The sequence below is a fragment of the Bufo bufo genome, chromosome 4 (assembly GCF_905171765.1).
Source record: "Bufo bufo chromosome 4, aBufBuf1.1, whole genome shotgun sequence".
In the NCBI taxonomy this organism is placed as follows: domain Eukaryota; kingdom Metazoa; phylum Chordata; class Amphibia; order Anura; family Bufonidae; genus Bufo; species Bufo bufo.
Window position 1 is genome coordinate 586871716 of NC_053392.1, and position 23569 is coordinate 586895284.

Here is a 23569-nt window from a genome sequence, read left to right on the forward strand (position 1 = left end):
TGTTCTTGTTATTCTGTGCCAGACTTTGGATTACATATTATGGACTTTGCGTGATTGCCGCCTGCTCTGACCCTGATCTACATTTATGGACTTTGCCTGACTGCCACCTACCCTGACTTCTGCCTTCGTGCCCTGACTACGCCTCCATCTGATCAACCTCTGGCCTCCCAGCATCGACTGGGTGTATTGTGTTACCTGGAAGTCATTCCAGTGGGTTCACACTCTGGTCCTAAATTCCTCGTGTTCCAATTCTCCTCTGAGGTAGCACCTAGTACTCTTCTTGGGAGAATCTCTTCTCACCATCAGAGGTATCGTGAAGAACGAGGGGTGTGCTTGGACATAGCACTCAGAGGGAGTTGGTCACGTGGGGCGGTTCCCACCCGCTGGTCATAACAATATGTAAATTAACAGCTAAGTGCTGGGGATTGAGGTTTTGTTGACTATTGGGCACTACGTGAAAAATAATGTGGAGCCACTCCTAGACAGCTTGTTTGAAAAGATCAGTGAGTGGTGTAAACTCCCAATGTCTGAAATAGGTAGAAGTAACCTGCTTAAGATGATAATTATGCCAAAACTTATGTAAGTCTTACGGTACATAACTCCCCTGTTTGGATCCCACAAAGTTATTCAGAAGTCTGATTTGGCGCAAAAAAAGGGCCAGGGTTTGCCTGAATACGTTACAGAGAGGGAAGGATTCGGGGGGGGGTCTCTATACCTAATGCATGGCTATATTTCATTTAGTCCCAGTTGCAGCATTTGAGGGGTTGGGGGAGGGTCCCAGCGGATAGTGCATCTGCGAGACTGATAGCCCACATTATAGGAAATGAATCCCCCATACCCCTATTGGAAAATAGTGGTCTTTCTGGTAAGCTGGCGGGGCACCCTAAACTCAATTTGATATGTAAGGTATTGCGCCAGTGTCGGGGCCTGCTGTCTGTGCAGGGCTTTACCCAGGTCACTCCTATATGGAGGAATCCCCAGTTACCCGAACTGTTTCGCCTAGAGGGGTTCTCCCCATGGGAGCGGTAGGAGTGATGCTCCTACATCAGCTGTACAGTTTGCCCTTCCTCACACAGCTTTCTTTCAATTTGTGCAGCTAAGGCATGCAGTCCAGGTACAGGCAAAATCCAAGTCGCTTAAGTGTACGTCAGTCCCATTGCTGCAACAGATTATCACATGTGGCTCCTCAAGTGGACTGATATCGTCCATATAAAGGAATCTATTTGCAAAATCTGTGAAACATGATTCCTTGGTGGTCAAACAAAAATGGGAGGAAGAGGTTGGGAACATATCAGACGATACCTGGAAAGCCGTTCTGGCATTAACTCCACAGCTATCAGTATGTGAAGGCCAACGTATGTCCCAACTACTTCTTGTTCACCCTGTATACCGGACCCCATACTTTCTGTTCAAGATCCAGGTTAGGAATGACGCTTCCTGCCCTAGATGTGGGGAGAGTCCGGCATCCCCGATACACATGTTCTCAGCTTCGGAGTGTATACTAAAAAGGAGTGTATACTAAAAGGTAATGTTTGGCTAGATTCCATAAGATCGGGGATAAATGGGTATCATATAGGAATAATGAGGCATAGTTTGGCATATGACTGCCCTGGAGGTGTTGGGAGGAGTGATTTTGAAGATAAGCGTGGTATCTGAGGTTCCATGTACAAATGACCAGGATGGGGAGTGTCAATTCTGATGGGTGACTTGGGATGGAGTCGTTGTGTGACAAATCCATTGCGGAAAAGACAGGGGATAAGGCCATATCTTGGGTGTAGGCCCTAGTTCTATTGAGCTCTGACAAGGGGCAGTTATGTTGGATGTACAGTGGGGGGGGGGGGGGCTTAGTATATGTTGAGATACATCTGAAAGTGTATATTTTGCTTCTTAAAGTATCCACTATTGTAACATGGCAATCAAATGTGTTTAAAGCAATGCTTATTTTCTGAACATCAGATTTGTTTGTACATGGATGCCCCTTTCTTATATTTATTTTCTGTTCCTGTATGTATTTTGTAAAATTGTTAATAATAAATTATCTGATTTAAAAATAAAGCTAAGTGCACCAAGGGTGGGCCCAAGGAACTCTGTGCACCCTTGCTCCTCCGGCTTTCCCTGCCAGCCCCTCCCTCTTCTCTTTGATTGACAGGGCCAGGTTTCGCCATAGTCATCTCGCCTGGTCCTGTCAATCAAGAATGAAAAGGATGGGGCTGGCAGAGGAAGCAGGAGGAGCAAGGGTGGCTTGGGCCCATACACGGTGCACTTTTATAACATGGATCCCTGAGTTAAAATGAGAACAGGATTTTGATTTCTGCAAATAAAGGTTTGTCTTCTTCTAATAAAAAGCTATACAATATTCAGTATATTTTATGTATCAATCCCTATGTGCTTGCATTAAACGGAAACCTTAATTGTGTCCTCCCAGGGGATAATCTCCTGTCCTGGACATGTGGAGGACACACAGGTGCATGGCTCCTTACATAATTGTCCATCACATGACCTAGACAGCTACCAGGACCAGGACATGACTGGGAGCAAACCATGAAGGTTTCTATGGAATGAAAGGAAGCAGAGATCTAGTAAACTATAAAGAACTGATACAGAGAACAAAATTGTATAACAGAAAATGCCAAGTTATTTAACTTTTTGATTAAAGAATGGAACATTCTAAATGGGGTAGAATTGGGGAAAAAAAAATGCAATTCCACCACAGTTTTACAGGTTTTGTCTTTACGACGTCCCCTATGCTGTAAAACTGACCTCCTGCTTCTGCCTGCTCCGCGAAGCTAAGAGCCGACATGCAGTTCCCTTAGCTTAGCGGAGCAGGCAGAAGCAGGAGCCCGCTCAGTTCAGCTAATCCTAACATAGCACATGGTTACAGGGTACCCATGTGCTATGCCAGCATTTAGTAAACCTCCGGGAGTACTTACTGCGCTGATGCTGCCCATTGATAAAATGTACTCCGTACAACGCTGCTCAGCGGTGTATGGAGAACTGAGTTTTAGGGAGGTAAAAGTATAGTAAAAATAGAAAATCGATTAATAAAGTATAATAGAAATAGTTTAATTAGGGACAACATATTAAAAATTGTAACAAAGGTTTAGTTACTGTTTAATATAATAGGGGAGTAGATATAAAGTTGCATGAGCCGTTGACAGCCGATATCTGTAGTGCTTCTAAGTGCATGGGGTGTATTTCTATCTATCTATATATCTAATATCTATCTATCTATCTATCTATCTATCTATCTATCTATCTATCTGATATCTATCTATCTGATATCTATCTATCTATCTGATATCTATCTATCTATCTATCTATCTATCTATCTATCTATCTATCTATCTGATATCTATCTATCTGATATCTATCTATCTATCTATCTATCTGATATCTATCTATCTATCTATCTATCTGATATCTATCTATCTGATATCTATCTATCTGATATCTATCTATCTATCTATCTATCTATCTATCTATCTATCTATCTATCTATCTATCTGATATCTATCTATCTGATATCTATCTATCTATCTGATATCTATCTATCTATCTGATATCTATCTGATATCTATCTATCTATCTATCTATCTGATATCTATCTATCTATCTATCTATCTAATATCTATCTATCTAATATCTATCTATCTGATATCTATCTATCTGATATCTATCTATCTATCTATCTGATATCTATCTGATATCTATCTATATATCTAATATCTATCTATCTGATATCTATCTATCTGATATCTATCTATCTATCTATCTATCTATCTATCTATCTATCTATCTATCTATCTATCTATCTGATATCTATCTATCTGATATCTATCTATCTGATATCTATCTATCTATCTATCTATCTATCTATCTATCTATCTGATATCTATCTATCTGATATCTATCTATCTGATATCTATCTATCTATCTATCTATCTATCTATCTATCTGATATCTATCTATCTATCTATCTATCTATCTATCTATCTATCTATCTAATATCTATCTATCTAATATCTATCTATCTGATATCTATCTATCTGATATCTATCTATCTATCTATCTATCTATCTATCTGATATCTATCTATATATCTAATATCTATCTGATATCTATCTCTCTATATCTAATATTTATCTATCTATCTATCTATCTATCTATCTATCTATCTATCTATCTATCTATCTATTGGAAAGCACCCATCTATAGAAGTCACATCCCACACCTTTCATTTTTGCTGAGATTTACACAACCTCATACATAATGTATCACAGATCCCGTTATATTATTTTCAAAGTTAAAGTAAGACAGACATTTTTACACCACCCAGGCCCTTCATACTTCAGGATCAGAATTAATGAATTATCTATTGATTAAATTCCACTCTAGCAAATCCACCATGGCAAATAAATGAACTAGCCAGGGCACGTGTAGGCCATGGCCAGGCTTGTCAGGGCAATCGATCAGCAGTTAGTAATCTTTGGGGATAGAAGAAGAGTTGATGGTAATATGACATGTGGGGAAGGGAATGCTAACAAAGCCCTTCAATGAAGTCATCCCACGCTCACACCTCATCTGTATACTCTACCGCATTCTGCTGGTCTGATGAGAGATACAGGGTGAAGGGCACATATATTTTTTTCTATGTACTAGTGCAGCGAGGTCCTGAGGAGCTGGTGAAGAGGATAGGTGTGGTAGTGGCCTTGATGGGATGTTATGTCACGGTGTACTCCATCAGGCTGTTGCTCCTTGGGGTTCGGTGCAGTGGAAAGGTAGTTTAAAGAATGAGGCCAGAAGTGAATGCATAACAGTCTCTTCTTTACTTAGTGAAAAATATAACTGGTGGCACATCCAGCAATGCAGTTTCTGGCACCAGATGTGGAGGTATGGTGACTGGTTGTGTGGCAATGGGTTGGCAATAGCAGGCACTTGTGGATATAGTCATCCACTGCAATATAAGCTTGATATTTGTCTGTCTTGGTGGTTGGTTAGGTAGGTTATGGTGTCTGAACTGTTGTTCCTCACCTTGCAGCAGTGGCTGTAATGCATATTTCGCAGATTACTTTGCTGTCTTGTCACACTAATGCTTTCTGGAAGCAGTTTTCTTGAGTTTGCTACTCTCTATGGAGTGTTGGTCTCACAGAAGAACTAGATCTAGTTCCTAAATATCCCTATGGAGTGTTGGTCTCACAGGAGAACTGGATGCAGTTCCTAAATATCCCTCTGAAGTGTTGGTCTCACAGGAGAACTGGATCTAGTTTCTAAATATCCCTCTGGAGTGTTGGTCTCACAGGGGAATAAGAAATTATTCCAGGGAGCAGGAGCTCTGCATGTGCTTCCTCACTCCCCCACTATCCGAACAGGAACTCCCTCTCCTGGCAGGAAGCAGGAACAGCCCACTCCCACCAAGAGGTGAGGAACAGTGTGGTTAACTCTGGTCCTACCAACCTATGCCATCCAGCCAGAAGAATACAATAAAACACATAATAATAAAATACAATAACTATATACAAAATTGTTCTACCTCCAGGTCTGGGGTACTACATTTCAATGTGCAATGGCCACTTCGACGCCTCTACCAACTCAAGTACAAGTTATCTTTTCTTATAAAACTACAGTATATATCAATCTGCTCAGCTCCTTCTACTCTATAACACGCTGCCCGCCCGTTGAACATCGTGTTCCTGGGGACAGGTTCCCTTTAGGGGGGTGGACGGACATAAATAAAATTGGCAGCTCCATAAAGCAATGATCCGTCCATTTCCCATAATTCACCACAGCTCTCACCTTGAAGTCACATTTCCAATTCTTGGAGGAGGTATCTTTTTTGGTGATCCTTCCACTGTAGCTACCTGGGTAGCGTTGCTCTTAATACAGGCATATGCAGTGCAGACTTCAACCTGAGGAGAACAAGATGCAAAGGCTCGTCAGTGCACGAATAATGTCTATCATTAACCCTTTGAGGACCACCCACTTTCTTTTGTCGTCGCTTCCATGAGCACTCCTGCTCTTCCAGTGAACTGTAATTAACAGCTCCGGCTCTTAGAGCAGCCTTTTGCTCTGCAGCCAGGATCGGAGGTATCTCCAATCCCAACTGTTAACCCTTTGATTGTCGCAATTTGTGACCACAGGATGATCAAAGGGGATTGTCCCTTCTGATTGTGCCCTAATGATCTGATCGGAGGTTGGGTAAGCCCTCTGCGGTCAGCTCTGGGGACCAAGAAAGGACCCCAGGATGTATATTTAGTAATCCTGCTTTTAGGACACGCTATTTCTATATTTGAAATACCAACAAAATGTATATAAATTACAAAGTAATCAATATTTACCCTTAGACAGCACCAAAAAAAAATGCTATTTCTCTCTCATAAAACTAGGCCTTACACAGCCATGTCAATGAAAAAAAACTAAATATAACAAAAAAAAACAACAAAAAACTGGGCATTAAGGGGTTAATAATGCATCAATACTAACAAGAATCATTAAAGGGGAATTCCCATCTGCACATGTACGGCATATTCACAGGATAGGTGTGGGTACCACATATTGAAAATGGGGAACCCCTGATTCACATCTCACAGCAGTGGTAAATGGAGAGGTGGGCACTTGCGCAGCTCCATTCATTCATTTTTACTGGAGGTCAAAGTAGGCGGACTGTTCTTTAGATGGATGCAGGTCCAAGAGGTGAATATGGATTGGGATAATTGACAGAAGCGGGATTTTATTTGATGACAAAAGGAAAAAAAAAATATGTTACATTTTTTTGATAAATGTGCTGCAATTTGAGCCATTTTCATGGACTGTAATTCCATGTAATTATTCACCATTTGTCCAAATAAGGCTTCATCACTGAACCATAAAAGGTCCTGCAACCTTCTGTTTAAAGGGGTTGTCCCATGAAAAATAATTATTCACTTCTCAAAACAGCGCCTGGATCTGAATACTTTGTAATTGCATGTAATTAAAAATGTATTACAAGTACTTATTCAATTAAATCTATCTGTATAGCGCCACCTGCTGTTTGTTCTTTCTCTAAATTCTCTGTCCACCTCAGTGAGGTGGACGCTAGTGTTGAGCGAGAATGCTTGGCCGAACACCACGTGTGATCGAGCGCGATGCTCGAGTCAGTGTATTTAAATCTAATTTAGCCTCTATTTCTATGCAGAAGATCGCTGTACAGTGAGGGAATCCCTCAGTGTGAGTCCGTGACTTAGGAGTCCCTGCTCTGACTCCATATACAGGGAATGCAGAATTATTTGGCAAGTTGTATTTTTGAGGATTAATTTTATTATTGAACAACAACCATGTTCTCAATGAACCCAAAAAACTCATTAATATCAAAGCTGAATATTTTTGGAAGTAGTTTTTAGTTTGTTTTTAGTTTTAGCTATTTTAGGGGGATATCTGTGTGTCCAGGTGACTATTACTGTGCATAATTATTAGGCAACTTAACAAAAAAACAAATATATACCCATTTCAATTATTTATTTTTTCTAGTGAAACCAATATAACATCTCAACATTCACAAATATACATTTCTGACATTCAAAAACAAATCAAAAACAAATCAGTGACCAATATAGCCACTTTTCTTTGCAAGGACACTCAAAAGCCTGCCATCCATGGATTCTGTCAGTGTTTTGATCTGTTCACCATCAACATTGCGTGCAGCAGCAACCACAGCCTCCCAGACACTGTTCAGAGAGGTGTACTGTTTTCCCTCCTTGTAAATCTCACATTTGATGGTGGACCACAGGTTCTCAATGGGGTTCAGATCAGGTGAACAAGGAGGCCATGTCATTAGATTTTCTTCTTTTATACCCTTTCTTGCCAGCCACGCTGTGGAGTACTTGGACGCGTGTGATGGAGCATTGTCCTGCATGAAAATCATGTTTTTCTTGAAGGATGCAGACTTCTTCCTGTACCACTGCTTGAAGAAGGTGTCTTCCAGAAACTGGCAGTAGGACTGGGAGTTGAGCTTGACTCCATCCTCAACCCGAAAAGGCCCCACAAGCTCATCTTTGATAATACCAGCCCAAACCAGTACTCCACCTCCACCTTGCTGGCGTCTGAGTCGGACTGGAGGTCTCTGCCCTTTACCAATCCAGCCACGGGCCCATCCATCTGGCCCATCAAGACTCACTCTCATTTCATCAGTCCATAAAACCTTAGAAAAATCAGTCTTGAGATATTTCTTGGCCCAGTCTTGACGTTTCAGCTTGTGTGTCTTGTTCAGTGGTGGTCGTCTTTCAGCCTTTCTTACCTTGGCCATGTCTCGGAGTATTGCACACCTTGTGCATTTGGGCACTCCAGTGATGTTGCAGCTCTGAAATATGGCCAAACTGGTGGCAAGTGGCATCTTGGCAGCTGCACGCTTGACTTTTCTCAGTTCATGGGCAGTTATTTTGCGCCTTGGTTTTTCCACACGCTTCTTGCGACCCTGTTGACTATTTTGAATGAAACGCTTGATTGTTCGATGATCACGCTTCAGAAGCTTTGCAATTTGAAGAGTGCTGCATCCCTCTGCAAGATATCTCACTATTTTTGACTTTTCTGAGCCTGTCAAGTCCTTCTTTTGACCCATTTTGCCAAAGGAAAGGAAGTTGCCTAATAATTATGCACACCTAATATAGGGTGTTGATGTCATTAGACCACACCCCTTCTCATTACAGAGATGCACATCACCTAATATGCTTAATTGGTAGTAGGCTTTCGAGCCTATACAGCTTGGAGTAAGACAACATGCATAAAGAGGATGATGTGGTCAAAATACTCATTTGCCTAATAATTCTGCACTCCCTGTATAGCTATGTCTATATATGGAGTCAGTGCTTGGGGACACCGAGTATTTTTTGCCCCATAAGACGCACTTTTCCCCCCCAAAAAATGGGGGGGAAATGCCCCTGCGTCTTATGGGGCGAATGCTGAAATTTTTACATCGCAGGCTGCGATGTATGAGCGAGCGGGGAGGGACTGGGAGGAGGAGCTGGGGGCCGGCAATTGCAGCGGGGCCGGTGCAGTCACTGTACTCTGGCCCCGCCGCTCCAGTGCTGCACTATGCAAATATTAAATGTCTCATAAAATTAAAAATGATTAAACATGCCCCCCCCCACTTTTAATATTACCGCACACCCTGTACAGCTCGTCCAGAGTCATGTGTGCAGGGTATCTTGGAGGATAAATATATGGGGAGGCTGTACCCCATCAAAGGTACAGACCCTCTACCCTAGTGGGCATGAAGTGTCGACAAACATGACGGTCGACACTTCATGCCCACTAGGGTAGAGGGTCTGTACCTTTGATGGGGTACAGCCTCCCCATATATTTATCCTCCAAGATACCCTGCACACATGACTCTGGACGAGCTGCCATACTCCGTGATGGCGCTGCGCGCATTTAGCACAAATGGGCATGCGCGCACGGCAGTAGATGCCTCACCTATTGTAAAATGGCCGCTCGAGTGGATTATAGTTAGAGAGCATGCTCCACAAATGGCGCTCTGTGACCTCATGTCGTAGGCTTTTGACGCAACCTGGCGCTTGCGCAGTAGCATCTTCCGAACGCCGAGTTTGGCGATAGTCTGCATGTGGGACTCAGGTGTTCCTACAGGGTACGTTATTGTTTTTCAGATTTCCATGTATCGCATCACTCCTCCCACTGGTATATTATATGATGATGCACACATGTATACAATTTATTGCACTTGGCACTTTATCTTGTATTTTACAAGATTGTAAATATGTATGCACTTTACTTCTATATGGGTATGTCCTCACATGGACCATATGCACTTCATAGGCATATTGGACTTTTTAATACAGTTTTGATAATCTTTTTTATGCACAATATGTTGATTGATGTAATTGCTTTATTGATTATTGTATGTAGGGGTTGGACTATATATACCCCATGTTGCACTTGTGTTCACTGCTTGAAAAAGGCTCTTTGTATGAGCTGAAACGTTGCCTACACCACATGGGTGAATAAACCGCTTATTTTTATCTGGAGTGCTGTCCGGTTTCCTGTCTATTATACTGGGTAAGCAGCTATACCCTTGGACCTAGCACCCGCCATTCTTTTTGTCCAGTGCCGCCATCGTGTTTCATTGTATAAATATCTATATTGTGGGGGGTTAGCTCTTCTCCTGGGGTCATCCTCACAGGTTACTTCACCAGACACGGATATACTGTCCAAACTTTGCATTTATTGTGCAACACCAGCAACAACAAACAATAACACAAATACCTGCCCGGCTGGGCTCTAACTAAACATAGGGTAGAATCCCTGACTCAACTATAGAGTGCTGTTCAGACACGGTCATAACCTGCGGCTTTCTTAGCTAGCCCAGCAGCCTCCAGGCTCTAGCAAACGCAAGTCCCTTTTGGGGGATTGTGGTCCAGCAGTCCTCCCGACTCTGACCTTGTGGCCCTTGTACCGCAGGCGACACTGCGTCCCCCAAATTCCAGGCTGTCACTTAGCCTCGTGGTCCCTCAGCCTAGCCCAGCTGAGACCACACAAACAGAGCCTCCAGGCCTCTGTTTACAGGTAACACACTCCCCCCTTGCTGACACTCTGGGAGGTGCTTTATGCCAGGCTGAGGACCTCCAGCTGGTCTCACCTGTGGTGGAACAGGGGTGTGGACCGCACTATCCACCCCTTCCTTGCCTCCAACCTGCGTGAGACCTGTCACTGTCTCACAATATATATATATATATATATATATATATATATGTTTAATTAAGTTTAGCCTCTATTTCTGAAAAAGTTTGTGACAGGATTTGAACTCACAGCTTCTGTATTCACAGCCCAGAATTCTAACCTCTACACTATATAGCTGCATAGCCAGTCACAAAAAATAAAAAATAAAAAATAAAAAATGAGACTTCTACTGTATAGGTCTCAGTAGAAGTACAGTACAATAGAAGTGCCTTGCCTCTAATACAGAAGATCGGGAGTTTGAATCCTGGCAGAAACCTTTCTGAAATAGAGGCTAAATTAGATTTAAATACACTCGGTGTCCCCAAGCACTGACTCCATATATGGACATATCTATATATGGAATCAGAGCCGGGACTCCTAAGCCGAACTAGAGTCCCGACCCCCTCCCCTCTTCAGAGCAGGGGGTGCCTGGGGTTCTCCCATTGTGCGAAGTGTTCTACTCGAGCACACGAGCACTTTGGTGCCTGCTCAACACTAGTGGACGCACATGCTAAGTTCCATCCTTTAACTGCCACCAGCAGAAGCAACAAAAGGACATGCCCCCCTGTCACATACTATATGGTGTCCGATTTTCGCTTTTTACATTAACCATGGGATAACCCCTTATTTACTGTTTTCAAGATCTCCGCTTGCAGTCAATGAATAGGAACCCTTTTGCTTACATCTAGAGCAGGGATGCCCAACCTGCGGCCCTTCAGCTATTGCAAACCTACAACTCCCAACATGCCCAATAGCTGTAGATTGTCCCGGCATGCTGGGAGTTGTAGTTTTGCAACAGCTGGAGGGCTGCAGGTTGGGCATCCCTGTTCTAGAGGCTTAAAACCTGTAATATACCGTCATCGTGTCCCATGCTGCCAGGGTTTCAGTGTTTTTGACGGCACAAATCACGCTTTTCTTGCTTTATAAGACGACAGGCTCCTTTAAAACGGGATCTGTTATACCTGATGCAGCTTCACTGAAATTGAACACCATGGGGCTAGTATGAACAGAGCCTAATACTTCCCAGTGGGGACAGATTTCTGTAAGTCACAAAGTCAGGGCTCCAGGATGATACATTATGGACAGGATAGAGACTGGTGCTTCCCTTCAGCTAGAAGTAGGGTAATGAACCAGATTCCAGTCTGTTAAGCTGTCAGTTACATTCATTGACAGCAAGCAAATAAAATTACAGTGTGTAAATATATTAAAAAAAATATTTAAAAAAATCACACATCACACACTGGTTAAGGGGCCAATGCTAATGATAGACAATCAATATTTGTTCACCGGGGTCTGACACCTGATAACCACCAGGGGGCACTCCCGCCGACCCACTGTTCCGAAGTAGCTCCTGCTGGAAGTAGTCACCGGTGTACATACTCTGTGAACTGAATACGCCAGGTCAACATGACACATCTCTACGGTCAGAGCTGAGTTTGTCACTTGGCACAAATCACTGGGGCAGATACATTTAAACCACATTGGACAAAAGTTCATATTTATGAAGCCCACGCGCCACATTTTTTCGTTATATGTGTCAGTAACAAGACAGCATCTGAATGCGGCCGAGCGACAAGTGCGCCATTGGTACACTGTGCCGATATTAAAGGGGTATCCCCCCCCCCCCTCTTATAAACCGGGGGCAGTCGCTTTATGACTGAAACCAACTCCAGTCACAAGTAGCTTAAAAGTGAAAAAATATCAACAGGGAAGGTATAAAAACCCTAAATTTACTGTCCTATTTGCAACGCTTTTTGGACGCGATCCACCTCCTTCATCAGGCATCTGACCTTTGTGGCGCCCAATTAGAGATGAACAAAGTTATGAAAAATAAAATTTGGCTGCTTCGAAGAATTTCACTGAGTAATTCGATTTGTGACGAATTACTTAGCAAGGATTCACATTCCTTTGTAAGTAGCGGGCGCAATGATAGGGAACAGCGATCACGTCGCCCCCCCCCCACCATTAAACCCTTTAGATGCCGTGTTAATCGCTGATCGCGGCGTCTGAGGCTACAATTTAGGCCTTTCAGGGGTTAATCAGGGTTAAAAAAAAAACAAACGTATCCATTTGCGTGCGAAGAGGCCATCTTAATTGAAGACACAGCGTGAAATCTCGCACGGTGACGTGATGACTGGCATGGTGATGTCCTATGTCACCCCACAGGAGATTTTGCGCTGTTTATGCAATCAAGATGGCCTCTTTGCACGCAAATGGAGGAGGTATGCTTTTTTTTTTTTTTTTTACGGTTATTTCAGGAAAAATAGATCCATTACCATGAAGCGCAAGGAAATTCGGATAGAAGTAAATTCGTTTGGCTTCACTACCCCCAGCGACCCTAAGAACGAAAGATCTGTCCCCCTCATTGCTTTTCCCTGCACAATGACACGCCACACCTGCTGTGCACAGAAATGCAGCCCAGCGCCATTCAGGTGCACGGCCAAGAGTAAGACCTGCAGCATACATTTCTGCGCTGTCGATTTAAAATACGCACCGATGCGGATGCGTTCGTGGAAATTGCACTGTGTGTGGATGAAATAAAAAAAAAAAAAAATCTCATCAACTTTGCTGCTACTGCAAACGCTGCGGATTTTCCGCATGCAACCCCGCAGCGCAGGTACCGTATGGGGCACACCTGCTGTACGATTTCAGTACAAAAGAAGCCAATGACAAACCCAGCTCTGCTACATCAGACTCTACCAAACCTTGTGATATTCCCCGTACACACCTGTATATTGTACACTGTATACGGAGCCAGGTCTCCCAGGATAAAGGCATGGGGCGTCCTGAGTTCCGTCCTGTAGACCTTATCATTCGCGTAGATGGAATATTCTGTGACAACGCCATTTGGATTTGAAGGGGACGACCAGATGACACGTACAGCTGTACTGTTGATTGCCACAACCTCTGGGGGCAGCATACCCTCAGGCTCTGGAATTAATAGAAGAATCTGAGTACACTCCAGCTGTCTGCGGGAAAGACCTTGTGTAACCAAATGCATATTAGTATGGAAACAATGTATCACAGCGTGGTCTGCCGCCCTACGACGGGGCCCCTCGCTCAATCCCCCTATTATAGCCACATGCCTATAATAATGCTTCATCATCTCAACCCCCATGTGTGACCGGAGGAATATTATCTATTAAAATCAGATTAACTATGAATTGTAGTATTGGTACCGTCCTGGTGAGAGGAGCCCAATCACAATGAGGCGGCGCAGAAAGCCGTTATATCCAGGTAATGGTGGAACGGAATTGTGGATGACCTAAGGAACATTAGACGCGTCACCCCGTAAACGACTTCCAGCAATGGTGCCGCATTATCGTTAGGTAAATGATCTCAAGTGTTGATGATCACACAGTAGTTAATACGACCAGCTCATTTAAAAATGACATTTCCAAAGCTTAAACGAGAGAACGGTGTCAGCTGGGAACGCATTTATGGCGATTTTATAAACAAGATGGCGGTAACCTATCGGATTAAGCAGGAAATTAAAATCTTTACTGGAGGTGCTTTTTTAATGACCCAAAACACGGGCTGAAGAGATAACGATATTACACCTGATATAACGAGGTTTTATAAAGTCAGGAGATTAGACAGATCATCTGCGTATGTTAGGATTGTGGAGAAACTGAGCCAAGAATATTCTGGGAAAGGAGAATGTATCTAATCTATCTAATATCTATTTAATTATCTATCTAATTATCTATCTAATATCTATTTATCTCATATCTAATATCTATCTCATATCTATCTAATATCTATTTATCTAATTATCTATCTATCTCATATGTATCTATTATCCATTATCTATCTATCTATCTATCTATCTATCTATCTATCTATCTATCTATCTCTCTCTCTCATATCTATCTATCTATCTATCTATCTAATATCTATCTAATATCTAATATCTATCTCATATCTATCTCATATCTATCTATCTTTCTCTCTCTCTATCATTCTATCTATCTATCTATCTATCTATCTATCTATCTATCTATCTATCTGACAGTCCTACCTTCCACAGCATGGCGGTCTACATGGAGGCCAGGTTCAGGCCGGGGTAATAGTCCCTGTTACACACAGATCTCTGAGGACCAGTTTATTCATCTCCTTTCTGAACTCAATGATGCACTTAAACATTTTAACATTTTAGCCCCTTTTTCTCTGCTGGTTTAATAAGATGTCTGTTTACAACCTTGCAAAATCAATCCATTTACTTCTCAGAGTGAATGAAGTGCTAACCTCCATCTAAGGTGCGGACATGTTCCCAGCCACTGCTGATACTGTGGGGTCCATTGGAGACCTCCACGTAGAGCTGATAGTCGGTGTTGGGATGTAATCCACCAATCACTGCTCGGTTCACATCAGATGGGAATCTCAGTGACTTCTCATATTTGGGTGACTTTACTTCAATGGTGTAATGATCGACATCACCTTGTAAATCGTGTATGGCTGGAAAGAGATTCAATAGCAGCATTAGGTACATATAATGATACATTCAACTGTAGAAAGACATGTAGCCATGACATAGATAGATAGATAGATAGATAGATAGATAGATAGATAGATAGATAGATAATGAGATATTCATAGTAGAATTGCACATGTTATACTTACAGGGCTTGGTCCAGAAGGCTTCTATAGCAGTGTGGTTAGCAGTCTTCACAGTCAGATCACTTCCCCTTAAAGGGGGACCTGGAAGGGTCGCTGCATGAACTTCTGGACTTGATGTGTATCCGACAGAATTGTACACAATCAGCTTGTATTCATAAAATGTGTACCTGAAAAACAGGAGAAGGAAAATAATGGACGCAGGGGATTTTATTTAAGCTCTGCTGTTTAAGAAACCGTTTCATACATAGACTTGATATAGTTGTTTAATATTTGATGTCTATATGGAGAGCTTTGATTTTTTTTTATCTATTAACCTCAAGGAAAAATTAACTTTATCCCCAAAAAGTAAAAGCAAAAAAGTAAAATAACCTAAATAACATTTTCTGAGATGGATCAGTGGCAACCAATGACTTGCCTTCAAGAGACCTTTTGATATTTTCATATTGAGGGTCGGACACCATGCCAATCAGCTATTTCGGAGTAGGTCCGGAACAATGAAACTGCACAAAGCTCCATCTATTGTGTAAAGGGGCATTTTAAAAAGAGCAGCACTGCACTAACCAGATCTGTCCAACACACAATGGATGGAGTGGTGTAGTTCTGAAACCGGAGCTGCTCCCAAACGTCTGATCGGCAGTGGTGAGAGGTGGCTGTAGACCGCAGTCTTTCTACTGTAGTGACTAGGGATGAGCGAACCCGAACTGTATAGTTCGGGTTCGTACCGAATTTTGGGGTGTCCGTGACACGGACCCGAACCCGAACATTTTCATAAAAGTCCGGGTTCGGGTTCAGTGTTCGCCGCTTCTTGAAAGGCTGCAAAGCAGCCAATCAACAAGCATCATACTACTTGCCCCAAGTGGCCATCATAGCCATGCCTACTATTGGCATGGCTGTGATTGGCCAGTGCAGCATGTGACCCAGCCTCTATATAAGCTTCGGTCACGTAGCGCCGCACGTCACTCTGCTGATACAAGTGTAGGGAGAGGTTGCTTCTGCGACGTTAGGGCGAGATTAGGCAGTGATTAACTCCTCCAAAAGACTTCATTCAGTGATCGATCTCCAGCTGTGGATCATTGAACTGCTGCTATTCAATTGCTCAGTGTTTTTAGGCTGCCCAGAGCGTTTTTCAGTCACTTTTCTCTGGGGTGATCGGCGGCCATTTTGTGGCTTGTGGTGCGCCAGCACAAGCTACCACCAAGTACATTTAACCATCAATAGTGTGGTTATTTTTTGCTATATCCTACATTAGGGTCAAGCTTTCATCAAGTGCATTTAACCATCAATAGTGTGGTTATTTTTTGGCCATATACTACATCAGGGGCAACTTGAGCCTTTCACCCAGCGCCTAAAAAATAGGCCTCACATTTATATTAATCCAAATCTGTCATTACTGCTTTAGCTGGTCAAGTTATTTAGTGTCCGTCAAAGCACAGTTTTTGTTCTGGGTTGAAAAACAATTCCCAAATTTGCAATTCTCAAAATTAGTGGTTTCTGCTGTATCAGGCCTACTTTAAATCTATCCCTAAAAGGGTATTTTAGATTCAAGGTGCTGATAGGGTAATTCTCAAGAACTTCACACACACGCTACAGTGCAGATCCAAGTCTAATTCTGTCCGTAAACGTATACCTGTCACCTAGCGCCTAAATAATAGGCCTCAAATTTGTATTCAGCTAAATCTGTCATTACTGGTGTGCCTGTATTAGTGTAATACGGTACCTAAATAGATAGCCAGATAGTGTTAGGTGTCTGTAAAAAAAGGCCTGAATTTTAATTCAATACATTGGCCCGAATAATATTTTTCTTATTGTGGTGAATGGTAACAATGAGGAAAACATCTAGTAAGGGACGCGGACGCGGACATGGTCGTGGTGGTGTTAGTGGACCCTCTGGTGCTGGGAGAGGACGTGGCCGTTCTGCCACAGCCACACGTCCTAGTGAACCAACTACCTCAGGTCCCAGTAGCCAGCAGAATTTACAGCGATATTTTGTGGGGCCCAATGCCGTTCTAAGGATGGTAAGGCCTGAGCAGGTACAGGCATTAGTCAATTGGGTGGCCGACAGTGGATCCAGCACGTTCACATTATCTCCCACCCAGTCTTCTGCAGAAAGCGCACAGATGGCGCATGAAAACCAAGCCCATCAGTCTGTCACATCACCCCCATGCATATCAGGGAAACTGTCTGAGCCTCAAGTTATGCAGCAGTCGATTATGCTGTTTGAAGACTCTGCTGGCAGGGTTTCCCAAGGGCATCCACCTAGCCCTTCCCCAGGGGTGGAAGAGATAGAATGCACTAACGCACAACCACTTATGTTTCCTGATGATGAGGACATGGGAATACCACCTCAGCACGTCTCTGATGATGACGAAACACAGCTGCCAACTGCTGCATCTTTCTGCAGTGTGCAGACTGAACAGGAGGTCAGGGATCAAGACTGGGTGGAAGACGATGCAGGGGACGATGAGGTCCTAGACCCCACATGGAATGAAGGTCGTGCCACTGACTTTCACAGTTCGGAGGAAGAGGCAGTGGTGAGACCGAGCCAACAGCGTAGCAAAAGACAAAGAGGGAGCAGTGGGCAAAAGCAGAACACCCGCCGCCAAGAGACTCCGCCTGCTACTGACCGCCGCCATCTGGGACCGAGCACCCCAAAGGCAGCTTCAAGGAGTTCCCTGGCATGGCACTTCTTCAAACAATGTGCTGACGACAAGACTCGAGTGGTTTGCACGCTGTGCCATCAGAGCCTGAAGCGAGGCATTAACGTTCTGAACCTTAGCACAACCTGCATGACCAGGCACCTGCATGCAAAGCATGAACTGCAGTGGAGTAAACACCTTAAAAACAAGGAAGTCACTCAGGCTCCCCCTGCTACCTCTTCTGCTGCTGCCGCCTCGGCCTCTTCTGCTGCTGCCGCCGCCTCGGCCTCTTCCTCCGCCTCTGGAGGAACGTTGGCACCTGCCGCCCTGCAAACATGGGATGTACCACCAACACCACCACCACCTGCGTCACCAAGCATCTCAACCATGTCACACGGCAGCGTTCAGCTCTCCATCTCACAAACATTTGAGAGAAAGCGTAAATTCCCACCTAGCCACCCTCGATCCCTGGCCCTGAATGCCAGCATTTCTAAACTACTGGCCTATGAAATGCTGTCATTTAGGCTGGTGGACACAGACAGCTTCAAACAGCTCATGTCGCTTGCTGTCCCACAGTATGTTGTTCCCAGCCGGCACTACTTCTCCAAGAGAGCCGTGCCTTCCCTGCACAACCAAGTATCCGATAAAATCAAGTGTGCACTGCGCAACGCCATCTGTGGCAAGGTCCACCTAACCACAGATACGTGGACCAGTAAGCACGGCCAGGGACGCTATAGCTCCCTAACTGCACACTGGGTAAATGTAGTGGCGGCTGGGCCCCAGGCGGAGAGCTGTTTGGCACACGTCCTTCCGCCGCCAAGGATCGCAGGGCAACATTCTTTGCCTCCTGTCTCCTCTTCCTCCTACTCAGCTTCCTCCTCCTCTTCTTCCACCTGCTCATCCAGTCAGCCACACACCTTCACCACCAACTTCAGCACAGCCCGGGGTAAACGTCAGAAGGCCGTTCTGAAACTCATATGTTTGGGGGACAGGCCCCACACCGCACAGGAGTTGTGGGGGGGGTATAGAACAACAGACCGACGAGTGGTTGCTGCCGGTGAGCCTCAAGCCCGGCCTGGTGGTGTGCGATAATGGGCGAAATCTCGTTGCAGCTCTGGGACTAGCCGGTTTGACGCACATCCCTTGCCTGGCGCATGTGCTGAATTTGGTGGTGCAGAAGTTCATTCACAACTACCCCGACATGTCAGAGCTGCTGCATAAAGTGCGGGCCGTCTGTTCGCGCTTCCGGCGTTCACATCCTGCCACTGCTCGCCTGTCTGGGCTACAGCGTAACTTCGGCCTTCCCGCTCACCGCCTCATATGCGACGTGCCCACCAGGTGGAACTCCACCTTGCACATGCTGGACAGACTGTGCGAGCAGCCGCAGGCCATAGTGGAGTTTCAGCTGCACCACGCACGGGTCAGTCGCACTGCGGAACAGCACCACTTCACCACCAATGACTGGGCCTCCATGCGAGACCTGTGTGCCCTGTTGCGCTGTTTCGAGTACTCCACCAACATGGCCAGTGGCGATGACGCCGTTATCAGCGTTACAATACCACTTCTATGTCTCCTTGAGAAAACACTTAGGGCGATGATGGAAGAGGAGGTGGCCCAGGAGGAGGAAGAGGGGTCATTTTTAGCACTTTCAGGCCAGTCTCTTCGAAGTGACTCAGAGGGAGGTTTTTTGCAACAGCAGAGGCAAGGTACAAATGTGGCCAGACAGGGCCCACTACTGGAGGACGAGGAGGACGAGGATGAGGAGGAAGTGGAGGAGGTGGAGGAGGATGAGGATGAATCAGGTTTACAGCGGGCTGGCACCCAACGCAGCTCGGGCCCATCACTGGTGCGTGGCTGGGGGGAAACGCAGGACGATGACGATACGCCTCCCACAGAGGACAGGTTGTCCTTACCTCTGGGCAGCCTGGCACACATGAGCGACTACATGCTGAAGTGCCTGCGCAACGACAGCAGAGTTGCCCACATTTTAACGTGTGCGGACTACTGGGTTGCCACCCTGCTGGATCCACGGTACAAAGACAATGTGCCCACCTTACTTCATGCACTGGAGCGTGATAGTAAGATGCGAGAGTACAAGCGCACGTTGGTAGACGCGCTACTGAGAGTATTCCCAGTCACAGGGGAACAAGTGGAAGCCCAAGGCCAAGGCAGAGGAGGAGCAAGAGGTCGCCAACGCAGCTGTGTCACGGCCAGCTCCTCTGAGGGCAGGGTTAGCATGGCAGAGATGTGGAAAAGTTTTGTCACCACGCCACAGCTAACTGCACTACCACCTGATACGGAACGTGTTAGCAGGAGGCAACATTTCAATAACATGGTGGAACAGTACCTGTGCACACCCCTCCACGTACTAAATTGTCCACGTGGCCAGAGCTAGCCTTTTATGCCTTGGAGGTGCTGGCCTGCCCGGCGGCCAGCGTTTTGTCTGAACGTGTATTCAGCACGGCAGGGGGCGTCATTACAGACAAACGCAGCCGCCTGTCTACAGCCAATGTGGACAAGCTGACGTTCATAAAAATGAACCAGGCATGGATCCCACAGGACCTGTCCATCCCTTGTGCAGATTAGACATTAACTACCTCCCCTTAACAATATATTATTCTACTCCAGGGCACTTCCTCATTCAATCCTATTTTTATTTTCATTTTACCATTATATTGCGGGGCAACCCAAAGTTGAATGAACCTCTCCTCTGTCTGGGTGCTGGGGCCTAAAAATATCTGACAGTGGCCTGTTCCAGTGGTGGGTGACATGAAGCCTGATTCTCTGCTATGACATGAAGACTGATTCTCTGCTGACATGAAGCCTGAATCTCTGTTATGGGACCTCTCTCCTCTGCCTGGGTGCCTGGGCCTAAATATGTGACAATGGACTGTTCCAGTGGTGGGTGACGTGAAGCCTGATTCTCTGCTATGACATGAAGACTGATTCTCTGCTGACATGAAGCCAAATTCTCTGTTACGGGACCTCTCTCCTCTGCCTGGGTGCCTGGGCCTAAATATCTGACAATGGACTGTTCCAGTGTTGGGTGACGTAAAGCATGATTCTCTGCTATGACATGCAGACTGATTCTCTGCTGACATGAAGCCTGAATCTCTGTTATGGGACCTCTCTCCTCTGTCTGGGTGCCGGGGCCTAAAAATATCTGACAGTGGCCTGTTCCAGTGGTGGGTGACGTGAAGCCTGATTCTCTGCTATGACATGAAGACTGATTCTCTGCTGACATGAAGCCAGATTCTCTGTTACGGGACCTCTGTCCTCTGCCTGGGTGCCTGGGCCTAAATATCTGACAATGGCCTGTTCCAGTGGTGGGTGACGTGAAGCCTGATTCTCTGCTATGACATGAAGACTGATTCTCTGCTGACATGAAGCCAGATTCTCTGTTACGGGACCTCTCTCCTCTGCCTAGGTGCCGGGGCCTAAATATCTGACAATGGACTGTTCCAGTGTTGGGTGACGTAAAGCCTGATTCTCTGCTAGGACATGCAGACTGATTCTCTGCTGACATGAAGCCAGATTCTCTGTTACGGGACCTCTCTCCTCTGCCTGGGTGCCTGGGCATAAATATCTGACAATGGACTGTTCCAGTGTTGGGTGACGTAAAGCATGATTCTCTGCTATGACATGCAGACTGATTCTCTGCTGACATGAAGCCTGAATCTCTGTTATGGGACCTCTCCCCTCTGTCTGGGTGCCGGGGCCTAAAAATATCTGACAGTGGCCTGTTCCAGTGGTGGGTGACGTAAAAGCCTGATTCTCTGCTATGACATGAAGACTGATTCTCTGCTGACATGAAGCCTGAATCTCTGTTATGGGACCTCTCTCCTCTGCCTGGGTGCCTGGGCCTAAATATGTGACAGTGGCCTGTTCCAGTGGTGGGTGACGTGAAGCCTGATTCTCTGCTATGACATGAAGACTGATTCTCTGCTGACATGAAGGCAGATTCTCTGTTACGGGACCTCTCTCCTCTGCCTGGGCCTAAATATCTGACAATGGACTGTTCCAGTGGTGGGTGACGTGAAGCCTGATTCTCTGCTATGACATGAAGACTGATTCTCTGCTGACATGAAGCCTGAATCTCTGTTATGGGACCTCTCTCCTCTGCCTGGGTGCCTGGGCCTAAATATGTGACAGTGGCCTGTTCCAGTGGTGGGTGACGTGAAGCCTGATTCTCTGCTATGACATGAAGACTGATTCTCTGCTGACATGAAGCCTGAATCTCTGTTATGGGACCTCTCTCCTCTGCCTGGGTCTAAATATGTGACAGTGGCCTGTTCCAGTGGTGGGTGAAGTGAAGCCTGATTCTCTGATATGACATGAAGACTGATTCTCTGCTGACATGAAGCCTGAATCTCTGTTATGGGACCTCTCTCCTCTGTCTGGGTGCCGGGGCCTAAAAATATCTGACAGTGGCCTGTTCCAGTGTTGGGTGACGTGAAGCCTGATTCTCTGCTATGTAATGAAGACTGATTCTCTGCTGACATGAAGCCAGATTCTCTGTCTGGGTGCCTGGGCCTAAATATCTGACAATGGACTGTTCCAGTGTTGGGTGACGTAAAGCCTGATTCTCTGCTATGACATGCAGACTGATTCTCTGCTGACAAGAAGCCAGATTCTCTGTTACGGGACCTCTCTCCTCTGCCTGGGTGCCGGGGCCTAAATATATGACAATGGACTGTTACAGTGGTGGGTGACGTGAAGCCAGATTCTCTGCTATGGCATGAAGAGACTGATTCTCTGCTGAGGTGAAGCCAGATTCTCTGCTATGGGACCTCTCTCCAATTGATATTGGTAAATTTTTATTTATTTTATTTTTATTTTAATTCATTTCCCTATCCACATTTGTTTGCAGGGGATTTACCTACATGTTGCTGCCTTTTGCAGCCCTCTAGCTCTTTCCTGGGCTGTTTTACAGCCTTTTTAGTGCCCAAAAGTTCGGGTCCCCATTGACTTCAATGGGGTTCGGGTTCGGGACGAAGTTCGGGTCGGGTTCGGATCCCGAACCCGAACATTTCCGGGAAGTTCGGCCGAACTTCTCGAACCCGAACATCCAGGTGTTCGCTCAACTCTAGTAGTGACATATGTGAGGGACTGCCTGCGGTTGGATACATGATCATTGCAGCACCAGAAACATTTTATAATGTTTATGGCCTTTTCCACAATTTTTGGACCCCAGAAAACCCCTCTTAGGTATTAGGCTGGGTTCACACATAGCGGTAGAGAACCTTTACTTACCCGATATCCAAATTGTTAGATTGGACCATACCCAAGGGTCTCATTAAAACATAAAGGGTATGACCATCAAAAAGATTCTGATGGTCCCTTTATTGTATATTTTGGGACGAGGAAACAGCCTAGCATTTGGTGACTCTTATAAACTATAATAAAGAAAGCTACGTGCATAGACATTCACTTCTCCACCCGATCTAATACTAACCAGAGAGCAAAATAGGGGTTAAGGGATCCCCACTGTCACAACATGGGCACTGTGGTCCGTTATCCCGTCTCTGTTCCCAGGCTGAAAACCACTAATCTTTTCTTTAAGATGGAAACTACATGTACACAGACATGCTCATCTGTGTCTAAAGATA

The 23569-nt window shown here is 45.1% G+C and overlaps 1 protein-coding gene across 1 annotated transcript in view; it reads right to left on the reverse strand.

Moving 5' to 3' along the window:
• Positions 1–23569, reverse strand: part of USH2A (usherin) — a 1179609-nt gene that overhangs the window by 328015 nt on the left and 828025 nt on the right. The window contains exons 45-48 of the mRNA XM_040430191.1: positions 15328–15491; positions 14953–15162; positions 13433–13635; positions 5794–5906 (exon numbers count right to left, since the gene is read on the reverse strand). Coding sequence (XP_040286125.1) covers positions 5794–5906; positions 13433–13635; positions 14953–15162; positions 15328–15491 — 690 coding nt within the window. The remainder of the gene's footprint in view (positions 1–5793; positions 5907–13432; positions 13636–14952; positions 15163–15327; positions 15492–23569) is intronic.